At 35.1% G+C, this 15,978-nt stretch overlaps 2 protein-coding genes across 3 annotated transcripts; both read right to left on the bottom strand.

Moving 5' to 3' along the window:
* Positions 1–837: 837 nt before the first annotated feature.
* Positions 838–4,274, bottom strand: LOC115976821 (MDIS1-interacting receptor like kinase 2-like). 2 transcript variants are annotated; one of them, XM_031098314.1, is made up of 3 exons: positions 3,842–4,274; positions 1,574–2,065; positions 838–1,299 (listed from the first exon to the last, which is right to left on the bottom strand). In XM_031098314.1, exons 1-3 carry the CDS (start codon positions 4,257–4,259, stop codon positions 893–895), a joined length of 1,317 nt encoding a protein of 438 aa, XP_030954174.1. In that variant the 5' UTR covers positions 4,260–4,274; the 3' UTR covers positions 838–892. The 2 variants fall into 2 exon arrangements, with proteins under 2 accessions (XP_030954174.1, XP_030954172.1); XM_031098312.1 differs by having other exon boundaries at positions 1,574–4,274.
* Positions 4,275–13,082: 8,808 nt separating this feature from the next.
* LOC115972055 (uncharacterized mitochondrial protein AtMg00810-like) lies at positions 13,083–14,282 on the bottom strand. The gene has a single exon (XM_031092207.1). The coding sequence runs from the start codon at positions 14,280–14,282 to the stop codon at positions 13,083–13,085; it is 1,200 nt and encodes a 399-aa protein (XP_030948067.1).
* Positions 14,283–15,978: the final 1,696 nt, after the last annotated feature.

Raw genomic sequence — 15,978 nt, 5'->3', positions numbered from 1 at the left:
TCTGGGTGTATATGTGGAACTGAGGCCAGTTACCTGTGCATGTATTATGTTTCCAGTGTCTAACTTGTACCAAGTATGTGAAACATTCATAGTCATAGTTAAAGGAGAGAAATTGAACTATTAAATTTTTTTTTGGTATTCTATTCCTTACTGAACACTTGAAATTCAACAGATGCCCGTTTCCATCGGGTCATTAAACTCCTTTGAATTTTTATTTTTATTTTTTATAATTATAAATCCAATGGGGAGAAGAAAGGAACAAAAAAAAAAAAAAGAAGAAAAAAAAAAGGATGCTGCCAGCTGAAAATCAAATTATGATAATTATGTTGCAGTGTGGTTAAACAATCTACCAAACTGTATAATTACTTGTCTAACTTTTATTTTTGAATGAGGTCTCGAGATTTTTAGATCACTATAGTGAGTAGATTATGGGGATGACCCAGCAGGTCTGGATGTTTTGTCGCTTGAGGTCATCTTCTTTATCAGTTTGATTGGTGAGTATTTATCACAGAACCATCAGAGTCCCTACTTAATTAGTACTTGGGTGTATATTTTACTCTATTTTCTCGTTTTAAGCATGCCTTTGCCTGTTGAAAAACACAAGAAATAACAGGCACAGTTACAACTTACAAGTATTTCTTTAAGTCAAGCATGAAGCATATGGTGCCTCCTTTGCGTCCTCCACGATTACTTATTAGGATTCTAGGTGTGTCTCATCAGAAAGTGTTAAAGACTAATATAATATTCAATTTGCAAAATTCAGATTGATAAAGAATTAAATTTCATGTTGCATAATACAGCTTACAAAACATAAAGAAAAAGCAATAAAATGCGTTGAAATTTTTAAAGGTATTGTTATTGTAATACACAACATTTATTTTTACGTGGAAGTTCAAACAATATGGTTTTCAATTGAACAACAAGCACTCTCTCCAACCGCATAAGTTTCTTGGTTCCTCAATTGCCATAGGGAAACAGCATGTAAGGGGTTCATCTTTGGTTTCTTATGAGAAAGAAATTCTTGAGACACCCATTTCATTGTTGGTCGAAACTTTGGTTTAGCACGTAAGCATGCAAATGCAATTGTAGCAACGAAGAAAACATCCCGAGCAACAAGTCGGTTTGGAGGTGGGAGACGTTGGTCTAATATTTCATTTAGCATCATATTTTGAGGTGATGATGATGATGATAATGAAGTCAGGAGTTCACCTGGATGTGTTCCCATTAATATTTCTAGTGCCAGCACACCAAAGCTATAAACATCACATTTTTCAGTCACTATCATAGTATATGCTAGTTCTGCACATAAAGAAAAGAACAATGAAAAGTATTAAAAAAAAAAAAGTAGTGCCTTCATTTTTTTTGAATTTTCTTTTGAACTTTTTCTTTGTGAATTTTTTAATTTTTTATGAAGAGGTTGGTTTTTATATAAAATTCCATTGCGAAAATGATTGTTTGCTACCATGAATATGTGGTTTGGTTCATATAACAAAACAATAAAGTAAGCTAAGTAGCATGATTATCAAGAAAACCCTAAATGGGAAATAAGGTATAGTTGGAAAAGAAAATTCACCTGGAGTAATATAACCATAAGTCCCAACAAGTAATGTTTGATTGGAGGAATTCGGATCAAGAAGTCTAGCTGTGCCAAAATCAGAGACGAAAGCCTCCAACTCAGAGTTCAATAGAATGTTGTTGCTACTTATATCTCGATGAACAATAACTTGGCCACATTCATGATGTATATAAGATAAGGCATGTGCTATACTTTTGACGGCAATCATTCTTTTCATCCAATCCAATTGCATCGCCTCATCATCATTGCTTAGGATAGAAAACAAGCTTCCCATTTTCATGTACTCATAGACCAAGAACATGCATATTTTATGCAAACAATAGCCATAAAGTTTAATAATATTTCTATGTCGAATTTCTGTTAACATTTTGATCTCATTTTTGAAACTCTTGTCAAACGTCGGATCCTCGGCTTCTAAACGATGAAGTTTCTTTAAGGCAACCACTTTACCATTGGGCAACTGTGCTTTGTAAACACTAACATAACCGCCTGTTCCAATACAATATCTAATGTCAAAGTCTTTTGTCGCTTCAATGATGTCTTCATATACAATTTTGCCATCATAATTCCATATTGAGAACAAGTCCCCATTCTTTGTTTCCATTGGATTAGATTTAGTTTTCTTGACCCTGTTTTGAAAGTGGAAAACACACCCAAGAATTGCAAGGACAGGCAAAAAGCCGAGAACTAAAAATTTTATTTGGTGGACAATTGATCTATTATTGTGTGGGAGGCAAGGAGGGAAACCTTTGATGTCACCACATAAATCTTTGTTGCCCATGAATGTGTAAGATGAAAATTTTAAGTAGCCATTTGGGATCCGACCATGTAAAGAATTGTAGCTAAGATTCAAGATCTCTAAATGTTGTGGATACCCAAGTTCAAATGGAATCTCTCCAGTGAGCTCATTATTATTAAGGTACAACTCACTCAAATTATTCATGTTGCCTATTTCTTGGGGAATGGAACCATTGATTTGGTTTAAATAAAGAGACAAAGTGACCAAATTGGTTAAATTACCCAAAGAAGAAGGGATGGAACCACTGATTTGGTTCCAATGAAGAGACAAAGTGACCAAATTGGTTAAATTACCCAAAGAAGAAGGGATGGAACCACTGATTTGGTTCAATTAAAGAGACAAAGTGACCAAATTGGTTAATTTGCCCAAAGAAGAAGGAATGGAGCCACTAATTTGGTTCGACTGAAGAGACAAAGTGACCAAATTGGTTAATTTGCCCAAAGAAGAAGGGATCGAGCCACTGATTTGGTTCGACTGAAGAGACAAAGTGACCAAATTGGTTAATTTGCTCAAAGAAGAAGGGATCGAGCCACTGATTTGGTTCGACTGAAGAGACAAAGTGACCAAATTGGTTGATTCGCCCAAAGAAGAAGGGATCGAGCCAGTGATTTGGTTCGAATGAAGAGACAAAGTGACCAAATTGGTTGATTCGCCCAAAGAAGAAGGGATGGAGCTAGTGATTTGGTTCGAATGAAGAGACAAAGTGACCAAATTGGTTGATTCGCCCAAAGAAGAAGGGATGGAGCCAGTGATTTGGTTCGAATGAAGAGACAAAGTGACCAAATTGGTTAATTTGCCCAAAGAAGAAGGGATGGAGGCACTGATTTGGTTCGAATGAAGAGACAAAGTGACCAAATTGGTTAAATTGCCCAAAGAAGAAGGGATGGAGCCATTGATTTGGTTTGAATGAAGAGACAAAGTGACCAAATTGGTTAATTTGCCCAAAGAAGGAGGGATGAAGCCAGTGAGCCTGTTATTAGTGAGGTTCAAGGAACTCAAATTCTTATTGTTTCCTAATTCTAGGGGAATAGGACCATTGATTTCATTAAAAGACAAATCCAAATTGGAAAGATTGGTTAAAAAAGCAAGAGCTGAAAGGATTGGTCCGGTGAATTTGTTATTATTTAGACTTAATTCTTGAAGATTCTTTAAATTTCCCAATTCTTTGGGGATGGAACCTTTGATTAGATTATAAGAAAGGTCAAGTGTCACTAATTGAGTGAGGTTTGCAATTGAAAGAGGTAATTCACCAGTGAGTTGATTACCTTGTGCACTCAAATATGTGAGATTGGTTAAAAGATATATCTCTGTGGGGATTGGTCCAATGAAATAATTTGAACCTAGATCTAATTTAAGAAGATTCTTTAAATTTCCGACGACTTTGGGGATAGAACCACTGATTGAATTATAAGATATATTAAAGGTCACTAATTGAGTGAGGTTTGCAAGTGAAATAGGCAACTCACCTTCCAGAACATTGTTGGATAGATCAAGGTAGGTGAGCTTCGAAAGTGTACCTATCTCATGTGGGATGCTCCCCTGAAGTCCCGTGAGAGAAAGACTGAGACGGACCAAATTCGGGAAGCAAGAGAAGTTCAATTTACTTATCTCATATCCTAGATAGAACCTAGCCATGTCAATCTCTGTGACGCTTCCATCATTGCATGTAATACCATACCACTGGCAATGACTTAAGTATTTACCGTTGGAAGGAAAAATCCACCACCTAGTCTCCATCAGAGCCTTCGCTTCTAGTTCTAGCGCTGGTGATTTCGAAGCTGCCATAGAGACAGCTGCATTAACCATTGTTGTGGCATGCATGAAGATACAAAGAACCAATGCTACTACCAGAATGGAAATGGAGACAAAGGAAGAGGGAGCCATGTTTGTTAGAGTGTATGATTGATTGATGAGTGCAAATGCAAGAACAAATGGTTGATTGCTATATACATTGATGACTGAACATCACTTTAAATGAGTGCGCTACTTTTTCTTTTTCTTTTTGACTTTGAATGAATACCAACGTGATTCTCACCAAGTACTATTGTCTTTTTGGAACCTTCCCGCAAGATTTCCTCCATATAATTATATCATCGTGGAAATTAATTTATCTTCGAATTTTCCTCGTAATGCAATTGAAGCCAACATTTTCACATTCCACTGTCGTTAGTTTGATTGTTTAGTCAAGATTCTATCTAGAGGACTTGCAGCGTAGCTTGCAATTTGAGTTAGGACTTAACTAGGACGCAGACGCAGTTGCGAAGAACCTTAGTAGTTCAATCAGTATTCTTAGTGTTTGGTAATAAGAATTATAAAACGATAAGAAAGTAAAGGCTCAGAGTTATAAAAAATAAAATAAAAAGCTTAAAAGGAAAATGCAATTTCATAGACCATATACTCAGTTTTACTCAGGGAGGTGAGCTGGTGCAGAAATTATTAACTATTTTAGCATTAGAACCAAATTTTCCTATTTTACACTTATTTTTCAAAACACCACACATCATATTATCAAATTTAAGTTACGTTTCATTAAAATATCAAATTTTCTTGATTTTTTTAATTGTTTCTCTTTCTTCACATAATAACTACCATTTACTCTTTTTCTTTATCCTCAAGATACATAAAAAAAGGAATAAAATACTAAATGCCAAATGAACAGTGCTAATGTAAATTTATAAGATTATTGTAGTAACTATGTATTTTACACAACTTTACATGACCTGATGTGGGTGAATTTTGGGATTAATTGGCTAAAATGTAGTACTTTTTCTATTATGCAAACATTGATGCAAATGCTCTTGGGAGTTTATATAATTTATTCCAAAGGTGCCAATGGTCTACCATACACATTAATATTTAAGAGTATTTACATTTGGTTTTGAAAAAAAAAAAAAAAAATCACTTTTTGAGAAGTGTTACGTTTGTAACATTTTCACAACACTTTTACAACAAATCTTAAATGAGCAGTTTTTACTACTTCTAATTTGAACTTACCACAGAAATCACTTTTTTGTCTACTAATTACAGTCAGTAACACCTTATTACTTAAAATTTATTTGTGAAACTGTTGTGAAAATATTGTAAAAATTACATTTTTTGAAATTCTTTGGTTCAACCTCCAATGGACCAAAATTTTGGAGAGATCAAATTTTATTTTTAATGGACTCAAATTTTTATTTAGGGTGGTCAAGCTTTTTTTTAGGGAGGTTAACAACCCATATTAATTTAAAATTAAAAAATTTTAAAGTATTATATAAAAAAAAAAAAATCAATTCCGCTGATTAACATGTAGAGCCGCCAGTGGGCATGCATGAAGATACAAAGAACCAATGCTACTACCAGAATGGAAATGGGGACAGAGGGAGCCTTGTTTTTTAGAGTGTATGATCGATTGATAGAGTGCAATAATGCAAGAACAAATGGTTGATTGGTATATACTCTATATATGGACAAAATGGCCTTATGCCATTTTCACCCAAATTATATAGCCTTATGCCCCCCTTTTCAAATTAATTAGGGAAATGCCCCTCTTTTGTAATTCGATTTTCTCAAAATCGAGTTAAAAAAAAAAAAATTCTAGAGTCCTATAATGACGTTTTTAAGACTTATAGTGACGTTTTGTAACTCGATTTCATGGAACTTGAGTTACAAAATGCCACTATAGGTTCTTAAAAACATCACTCTAGGGCTTAACTTGATTTTGAGAAAATCGAATTTCAAAAGAGGGGTATTTCCTAAATTAGTTTGGGAAGGGGGCATAAGGCTATATAGTTTGGGTGAAAAGAGCATAAGACAATTTTGTTCCTCTATATATTGATGACTGAAAACCAGTGGCGGCGCCACGTACAGGTCAGGGTGTTCCCAAGAACACCCTGACCTGAAAAAAATTAAAAAAAAAAAATTTATATTCAATCCATATTAGGAACACCCTCAATCCAGAATTAGGAACACCCTCAAATTAAATAATAATAATAAAATTATCCGTTCTACTTTCAAGCCAAAAAAAAAAAAAAAAAAAACCCAAAAAAAAATTTTTGAGCAAAAATCTGAAAAAAAAAAAAAAAAAATTGGTAACAGAGCCAAGCCCACTGCCCACGGCAAGCCCAACATAATACGGAGGTAGCAAACCCATGGATTCTCACCCCAAAAAAAAAAAGTACAGAGTAAATCAGAAATCAAACCACGGTCATGTTGTTGGCAGAGATCAATACAGTCTATACTCTATACAGAGCAAAAGCAAACCAAACCCCATTACCCAACACTGCAATACAGAGGTATTTATCAAAAAAAAAGAAAAAGAAACCAAATACAGAGTAAACCAAACCCCAGACCCAGAGCAAACCAAACCCACGGTGAGACGGTCACGTCGCTCACAGGTGCAACTCGCTCTGTTGCTCGTCGTCCTCGTCTAGTCATTGTCGCTCGCTCGCCCCTCGTCATCGCTCGTCGTTGCTCGCTCGCCCCTTGTCGTCGCTCGCTCGCCCCTCGTCGTCGCTCGCTCGCTTGCCCGTCGTCGCAGATCGCAGATCGGTCTCAGCTACTCCGGTGCTCGGCCTCAAGGTATTTCTCTCTCTTTTTCTCTCTGACTCTCTCTCAGTCTCTCACTCTCTCTCTCTCTTTCTCTCACTGAAATGAAAAATATGAAATGAAAAATATGAATGTCTGATGTCTCTCTCTCTCTTTATTCTAGTCTGAGTCAGTAACTCTCTCTCTCTCTCTTTTGAACTGTAAGACTCTGATTGGCTACCGAATCTTTACTCTCTCTCTCTTTTTTTTTTTTTTTGGGAACCAATCTTTACTCTTTAACTTTAATTTTCTTTTTGTCTGTTTTTTGGCTATATCTTAGCTTTATCTTATCCGTTGTTGTTGCTTGTTGGTCAGTGACTCAGTGTGTGTTGGTGAGATATTGATTAGTAATATGTATTGTGATTGTGAAATTTTCTGATTGGCAGGTTGTGATTGGGAGATGGTTTGTACTTTTCTGTTGAGTGGGGTAGGGATAGATGGGTTGATGGGCAGTGGGCACATGGGGCCGGGTAGTAAATAATAATTAAAGTAGTGTAATGTGTTGCACATTACACTGCTTTTATTATGCTGCACATGGGATGTATAATGTTTGGTTCTTTTAGTGTAATGTGCACAAGGGACTAAACAATATAACAAATTAAAGTAATATAATTAATGACAAACAAATTAAAGTAATATAGTTTATTGTTACGCTAAACAACAATAATTAAAGCAGTATAATTAACCAATACATTATAAAAGACAAATAAATTAGATTATGTTAGGCTAAATAATAATTAATAATTTTATAATTAATGAAACAATAATGTAACAAATTATAGTTTATAAAAGACAAACAAATTAATTAAACAACTAAACAACAATAATTAATAATTTTATTAATATTTCAAATAAACTTATAGTTTATTGTTTATTCCTTTGCTAGAATTATGGACAAATATTTGATAAGAAAACCATGTACCCAAGATTCAGCTCCTGCGCAAGATTCATCTTCATCTTTTAAGCAAATTCGTGTTAACTTTAACTTAGAGAATCTTCCTTCAGATCCTGGGCTACGACAAAAAATATCATCTTATCATCCTAATCATCATGATGAAATAAGAAGATATTATTTAACAAAAGGCCCTTGTCAACCTGTTTTACACAATGATGATTACCCTATATCTTATTTTTCTGGAAAGCCCAGTCGATTTATATCCAAATGGTATAAAAATAGATACTGGTTGGAATATAGTATAGACAAAGATGCAGTATTTTGTTTTTATTGCTACCTATTTGGGCAAGATGTTGGTAAGCAAGGAGGAGGTGACACTTTTGTAACGAAGGGATTCAAACTTTGGAATTAGAAAGATAAGTTAAATTCCCATGTTGGAGGAGTTAATAGTGCTCATTACCAAGCTGTCCAGAAGAGTGAAGATCTATTGAAGGAAAAGCAACACATTCAAAGTGTTTTTGTTAAGCAATCAAATCAAGATAAAATTGAATATCAGATTCAATTAAATGCAATAGTTAATTGCATAAGATTCATTTTATGCCGGGGATTAGCTTTTCGTGGTCACGATGAATCTCAAGGTTCAAGTGATAAAGGAAATTTCCTTGAGCTTGTACAATTTTTGGGGGATCACAATGAATCTATCAATGAAGTGTTGCAAAAAGTTCTGAAAAATTGCAAGCTTACCCACCCTGATATTCAAAAAGACATTGTGAATATAATTGCACGTGAAACATCCAAAGCCATCATCAAGAATCTTGACAATGGGTTCTTTTCAATATTAGTTGATGAGTCACGTGATATCTCAGTGAAAGAACAAATGACCCTCGTTCTTCGTTATGTGAACAAAGAAGGAATTATTATAGAGCGATTCCTTGGTATTGTACATGTAGTAAGTACTACCGCTTTGTCACTCAAACATGCTATTGAATGTTTACTTTGTGAACATAATTTGAGTTTATCGAACCTACGTGGGCAAGGTTATGACGGGGCTAGTAATATGCAATGTGATATCAATGGTCTCAAAACTTTAATTTTGAAAGAGAACAAGTCAGCATTTTATGTCCATTGTTTTGCTCATCAACTTCAATTGACACTTGTTACTGTTGCTAAAAATCACATTAACATTGCTGAATTTTTTTATGTGGTTAGTAATTTAGTAACTGTTGTTGGAGGCTCTTGTAAAAGATGAGATGCTCTTCGAGATACACAATTTGCCAAAATTAAAGAAGATTTTGGAGAATGGTGCACGTAGAAGTGGGCAAGGTTTGAATCAAGAGACAAATCTTAAATGTCCTGGTGATACACGTTGGGGATCATATTATGGGACTATTCTTAGCTTGATTTTGGTGTTCTCTGTTGTTGTTGTTGATGTACTAGAGATTATTGAAGAAGATGGCATCTCCGACCAAAAAGTTGAAGCTCGATCTATTATGAGGTCAATTCTTTCTTTTGAATTTGTCTTTACTCTACACTTGATGAAAAATATTTTAGGGATCACAAATGAGTTGTCAATAGCATTACAAAAAAAAAAAAAAAAAAAAAAAAATCAAGATATAGTAAATGCTATGGATCTTGTTAAAGTGTCTAAGCAACTGTTGCAAGTAATAAGAGATGATGGATGGGCATCTTTATTGGCTGAAGTATCTTTATTTTGTACCTCACATGATATTCCTATCTTGAACATGGAAGCGATATTTGTAGTTAGTGGGAGGCCGCGACGCAACACCCAACAAAATACAAATTTACATTATTATCGTGTTGAGCTATTCTACACAGTCATAGATATGCAACTTCAAGAGCTTAACAACCGCTTTTCTGAGGCGAATACCGATTTGCTACTTTGTATGGCTTGCTTGAATCCAAGTAATTCATTTGTGGTTTTCGATAAGGAAAAGTTGATACGTTTAGCTAAGTTCTATCCCTCTAATTTTCTTGGGACAGATATTTTGGCACTTGACTCTCAACTGCAGAATTATATTTTTGATATGCACAGCAATGACTTCTTTTTAGAGCTTCAAGGAGTTAGTGAACTTGCTGAAAAGTTAGTGAGTACAAGAAAACATGAAACTTATCCATTAGTCTATTTGCTAGTGAAGCTAGTTTTGACCCTTCCAATTTCTACTGCAACAGTAGAAAGAAGTTTTTCAGCAATGAAATATGTAAAGAATGAACTGCGCAATCGAATGGGAGATCAATGGATGAATGATTGCTTGGTTGTGTATATTGAAAAAAATGTAGCTTGTAGCATTGATAATGAGACTATTATGCAACGATTTCAAAATATGAAAACTCGTAGAAAACAATTGTAAATTTTATGTATATGTGTATTTTTTAATTGTTATCGTTGTCAATATATAAAATTTTCTTTTTATTAGATAATGTAATTTATGCTTATTGATGAACACCTGAAAAAATTTCCTGAAGTCCTCACTGCTGAAAACGTCACTTAAATGAGTGCAACTACTTTTTCTTTCTTCTTGACTAATGACTTTGAATGATTTCTACAAATCATCGTGGAAATTTCACTTCGAACCTTATATCTTCCGCGTAGCACAAGAAATAATGAAGCCAGCATTTCCACATTTCTCTGTCGTTGGTTCTGTCAGTCTAGATCTATCTAGTGGACTTGTTGCGTAGCTTGCAATTTGGTTCAGGACTCGTTCCCAAGAATCTGACGAGTTGACTGTTGACATCGTTGGTTGACTGTTGTAACTATTCTTAGTACTGTTTGATAATAAAGAAAGAAATGACCAGTGCACATAGTAAATTCTTATCTATAAAAAATAAAAAAGAATGTACAAATAATATACACAACTGTATTTTTACGAAAAACTCGTGACTTTAAGAAAGGGAAGCTTCAGAAGAATATTATAAAATAAAAAGCTTAAAAGAAAAATGCAATTTCCCCATTAAAAAAAAATGCAATTTCATAGACCATATACTTATTACTTAATAACTTGGGGAGTTTTGCTGCATTAGGATTCAGGAGTTTATATACTTTATTCCGAAGGCACCAATGGCCACATATATATATATATATATATATTTTGAGAGTATTTACATCCGATTTTGTAAATTTTAAAGTACAAAAGTAAAATCACTTTTTTATATTTTAACTACTCACTTTTCAAATACACTTTATACATCTTCTTCAATTTTTTTATATATCCAAATTTTTTTTGTTGTTGAAGTGAGAGTGTTTGAATAAAAAAAAAAAAAAAAAAAAGACAGAGAAAGATAACTTATTACGAATTCTATAGTTCTCTCCAAATTTGTTAAACATTGTAATATTTTGCAAAAAAAATTGAGTAGTACGAAAGAACGGGATATGAAATATATTTTTGGATGCTAATGTTATAACATCAGTGTTCATGTTTGGAATGTAAGGGCTTAAGAAATGGAAAGAAAAGACATCCAAAAGTGTTCATTTTTCTGGATTGAACCTTCCTCATCTTCCTCTTTGATAAGTTTTTTTTTTTTTTTTTTTTTTTTTTCCAACGACATCTACATGGGGAAACTTTTTCTTGTTGTTTTAGAAAAGGAAAATGGGTTTGATATCATCCGTCTCTTGCAATTTTTGTTTTATAAAGTCCGTCTCATGCAAAATGAGCTGAAGCTTTACTCCCCTTTTCATGCCATGTGACAAACTTTAAGCAAATCATGATTAATTCTTGCAAGGTGTGGCAAAGGTTGTGGCCGTAAAAGAATTGGTGTCCCAATTATATACATACATAGTCCCTCGTACCTTCAAACTGATGTTCCAAATCAAACACAACTTCTTGTTCCCTGTATATTGAATTTGTTAAGAATCACGTTTGAGCAGGCCAAAATATCACGTTAGAGCATTCAATCAAAATATTAAGTAATAAATGTCCATGCTCAAGTAATTTGGACTCTAAACCAAAGAGCATGTTCTTTTTTTAATTCTTCACTCGTTACTCTTGACTATATTATGTACGTGCACCCTTCCAGTCTAGCCCTAGTAAAATGCATCATTACATTGCTAACTTTTTCCACTCTCTCTCTCTTTCACACACACACACACACAGATGGGCCAGGAATAGATATTTTCTCATCACCTGCTGATACATTTGGTTTTAATTTTTATGCGAAACTGTTTTGCTCTCGCTGTCACACATGGAAATTTACTTTTATGGATCCTCTGTGTGATCATGGTGATGAACTGATGATGATAAACACGTAAATACCTGGATATGTAATTGTGTAGATGAATGATCTGTGTATGAAGATAATACTAGATAGGTGCCTGTGTTGCTTATGTCTTGCTCTTTCTTTTATTGTGGACACCTGCGTTTCAAAATTCATAATCTTTGGAAAAATCGTTTAGATATTGTACTTGTATGTAAATTGTGAGGAATCTTATGGAATTGTATTAGTTCTGCATCAAGAATTTGGTTTTATCTGGGTGTTTATGTAGAACTGAGACCAGTTACCCGTGCATATATTATGTTTACAGTGTCTAAGTACAAGTATGTGAAACATTCATAGAATGACTCCAATGTCATTGTTTATGGACAGAAATTGAACTATTAAATTTTTTTTTCCCTATTCTATTCATTACTGAACACTTGAAATTCAATAGATGCCCTTTTCCATGGTTATTAAACTCTGGATTTTTAATTCACTGAGCTCTTATTTTTTGAAATCCAAAGGGGAGAGAAAGGAAAAAAAAAAAAAGATTCTGCCAACTGAAAATCAAATTATGATAATTATGTTGCTATAAAATCTTGTGCTCTCACTCTAAATAGAAATGAACCTTTATTGATGAAAGAGTGAAATGAAAGCAATCAAATAATACTAGCTCTGACCCTATATTTATATACAAAGACTAAAGTAACCAAAGAAAACTATTAAAAAACTAACTCCCTAAAAGAGGGGAAAGTCTGTTACAATTGCATTCCAGCTCATGCACACGTGTCCAATCACCTTCTCAACATCCTTGCATACGTGGCATCATCTACTGCATTGAGTACAACACTTGATCATAGTGAGGCATTACTTCAATCATAGCCATAGCAGCCGTTTGATCAATGTCTTTGTCACCTTGAAGTTGTGAGCTAATCTGATTAGCAAAATGGATTTCTCCTTGATGCAAGGAAGCATCTTGCTGTGCTGTTTTAATACTCCCCCTCAAGAGCAAAGCTCTTGTTTCTTGATTGTGCTTCTTATACTCTGGATACTGTATTTTGAGCAAAAATGTTGATGACTCCCAGCCTTGCTAATAATCTGGAAAATTGATCAACCCCAAGTGCTTTTGTGAATATATCTGCCAGTTGATTCCTTGAAGAGACATAAAACATCTTGATGGTTCCATCCAACACTCTGTTTCTGACTTTATGACAGTCTGCTTCTATGTGTTTTGATCTCTCATGGAATACAAGATTTGCAGAGATATGTATGGCTGCCTGGTTGTCACAGTACAACAACACTGGTCTCTCATGTGGAATGTGCAAGTCTCTTAACAAGTAAAGCAACCAAGTAACTTCACATGTGGTGGTGGCCATGGATCTGTACTCTGCTTCAACAGAGGATCTAGACACTATGTCTTGCTTTTTAGATCTCCAAGAAATTAAAGAATCGCCCAAGAAAACACAATAACCAGTCAAGGATTTCCTTGTGTCAGGGCAGCCTGCCCAGTCAGCATCACAGAATGCCTTTAGCTGTAGGTCTGATTCAACAGGGAAGAATACCCCTTGTCCTGGTGTACCTTTGATGTATTGGAGGATTCTAGTGGCTGCCTTCATGTGTGGAATTCGAGGTTGAGCCAAATATTGACTAAGTCTATGAACTGCATAGGCTATATCAGGCCTGCTCAAAGTCAAGTACATCAATTTTCCTATTAACCTCCTGTATTGCCCTGCATCTTTAAGTAACTCCCCATCTGCCTTGGATAGTTTCAATTGTTGTTCCATTGGTGACTTGACAGGTTTGCAACCAAGCATTCCTGCCTCTTTTAGAACCTCAAGAGCATATTTTCTTTGGTTAATGCTAATACCTTTAGCACTTCTTGCAATTTCCAAACCCAAAAAGTACTTGAGTGAACCAAGATCTTTGATTCCAAATTTCTGGTCTAACAAGAATTTTAACTTGGCAACACAAGCTGAGTCATTTCCTGTAATTATCATATCATCTACATACACCAATAATGCAGTAAAAGAAGAACCATCAGTATGGACAAACAAGGAATGATCTGCCTGAGATTGTTTGAAGCCAAGCTGCACAATGGTAGCAGAAAGTTTAGCATTCCATTGCCTTGAAACTTGTTTAAGACCATATAAGGACTTCACCAATTTGCATACCAAAGGAGTAGCAGAAGTGGAACTATGAGACTCCCCCTTACTGTGAAAACCAAGAGGCAAATCCATGTATACCTCCTCATCAAGATCACCATGGAGAAACGCATTGTTTATGTCTAGTTGGTGTAAAGGCCACCCTTTGGCTGAAGCTAGAGCAATCAAAACCCTCACAGAAACAGTCTTAGCAACAGGACTAAAAGTCTCTAAGAAGTCAAGCCCTTCCCTTTAGGTGTATCCTTTAGCAACCAGCCTTGCTTTGTACCTTTCTACAGTGCCATCAGGATTTAGCTTCACTCTATAGACCCATTTACACCCAATAGGTCTTTTACCTAGTGGCAAAGGGGTAAGCACCCAAGTATGAGTCTGTTTTAAGGCTTGAATTTCTTTATCCATAGCCTCCCTCCAAAGAGGATCTGTGACAGCTTGATGGAAGTACTGAGGTGCCTGATGACCATGACTAACAGTCATGAGATAGGACTGATAGTTTGGATCCAAATGACAATAAGTGAGACAATCTGCAATGTCATAAGGAGTCCCTGAGACATGAGAAGAGGTAGCTGAAGGTGATATGGCAGCTGAATTGCAAGCATAGTCCTGTAAGTATACTGAAGTTTTGTGAGTTCTGGTGGACTTTCTGGTTGGTGGAGGATCTGCATTAGGAATGTTAGGAACAAAAAAAGCAGTATCAAGGGAATTAGAGGTAACCAAAGGCACACAAGGAGGAGTAGAACTGGGTGAAGGAGTTGAAGAAGGTTGGGAAGGTGAAATCAAAGAAGTACAAGGAGGAGAAGACTCAATGGGAGCATCTGGTATGCTGACAGGAGTAACAAAAGGATCTATAGCAGAAGCAGAAGCATCAACCTCAGTAACAAAGGGATCAGAAAAATCTTGTACAGTAGTAGCAAAATGAAAGATATTTTCATGAAAGTAAACATCTCTAGAAACAAACACAGCTTTGGTGGATAGATTCATTACCTTGTAACCTTTAACCCCAATAGGATAACCCAAAAAGACACACTTAGATGCTCTTGGATCAAATTTAGTCCTATTGTGAGAGAGGGTGGAAGCATAACATAGACATCCAAAGACCCTCAAATGAGAGTAAGTTGGGACTTGACCAAAAAGAACCTCAAAAGGAGTTTTATGATCTAAAACTGAAGATGGAGTTCAATTGATTAAGTAAGTAGCAGTAAGAATGCAATGCCCCCACAAATACAAAGGTAAGTTGGATTGAAATCTAAGTGCTCTTGCAACATTCAAGAGATGATCCAGCAGGTCTGGATGTTTTGTCTGGATGATCCAGTAGATTATGGGGTCGCTAGAGGTCATCTTCTTAGTTTGAATGGTGAGTATTTAGGACAAAACCATTAGAGTTTCTAATTAATTGGGTGTATATTTTTAGTCTATTTTCTCTGTTTTTAAGCATGCCTTCGCCTGTTGAAAAACACAAGAAATAACAGGTAGTAACAACTTCCAAGTATTTATTTAAGTCAAGCATGAAGCATATGGAAGATCCTTTGCGACCACCACGATTGCTTATGAGGATTCTAGATGTGTGTCACTAGAAAAGTGTTAAAGACTAATAAAATTTTTCAATTTGCAAAATTCAGATTGATAAAGTATTAAATTTCATGCTGCAAAATGCAGGAAACAAAGCATAGAGAAAAAGCGACACAATGCATTGAAATTTTTTTAAGTTATTCTTATTGTAATACACAGCATTTTTTTTTTTTTTTTTTTCCATAAAAGTTCAAACTTCAAACAA

The sequence above is a fragment of the Quercus lobata genome, chromosome 2 (assembly GCF_001633185.2).
Source record: "Quercus lobata isolate SW786 chromosome 2, ValleyOak3.0 Primary Assembly, whole genome shotgun sequence".
In the NCBI taxonomy this organism is placed as follows: domain Eukaryota; kingdom Viridiplantae; phylum Streptophyta; class Magnoliopsida; order Fagales; family Fagaceae; genus Quercus; species Quercus lobata.
This window is presented reverse-complemented; position numbering and strand designations above follow the sequence as displayed.

Coding starts and splice junctions, on each gene's coding strand:
- LOC115976821 (XM_031098312.1), bottom strand. CDS start 2,519: ATGAATAATTTGAGTGAGTTGTACCTTAATAATAATGAGCTCACTGGA. Junction 1,300..1,573: donor TTATGGTTATATTACTCCAG/GTGAATTTTCTT, acceptor CTTTATGTGCAG/AACTAGCATATACTATGATA.
- LOC115972055 (XM_031092207.1), bottom strand. CDS start 14,282: ATGGATTTGCCTCTTGGTTTTCACAGTAAGGGGGAGTCTCATAGTTCC.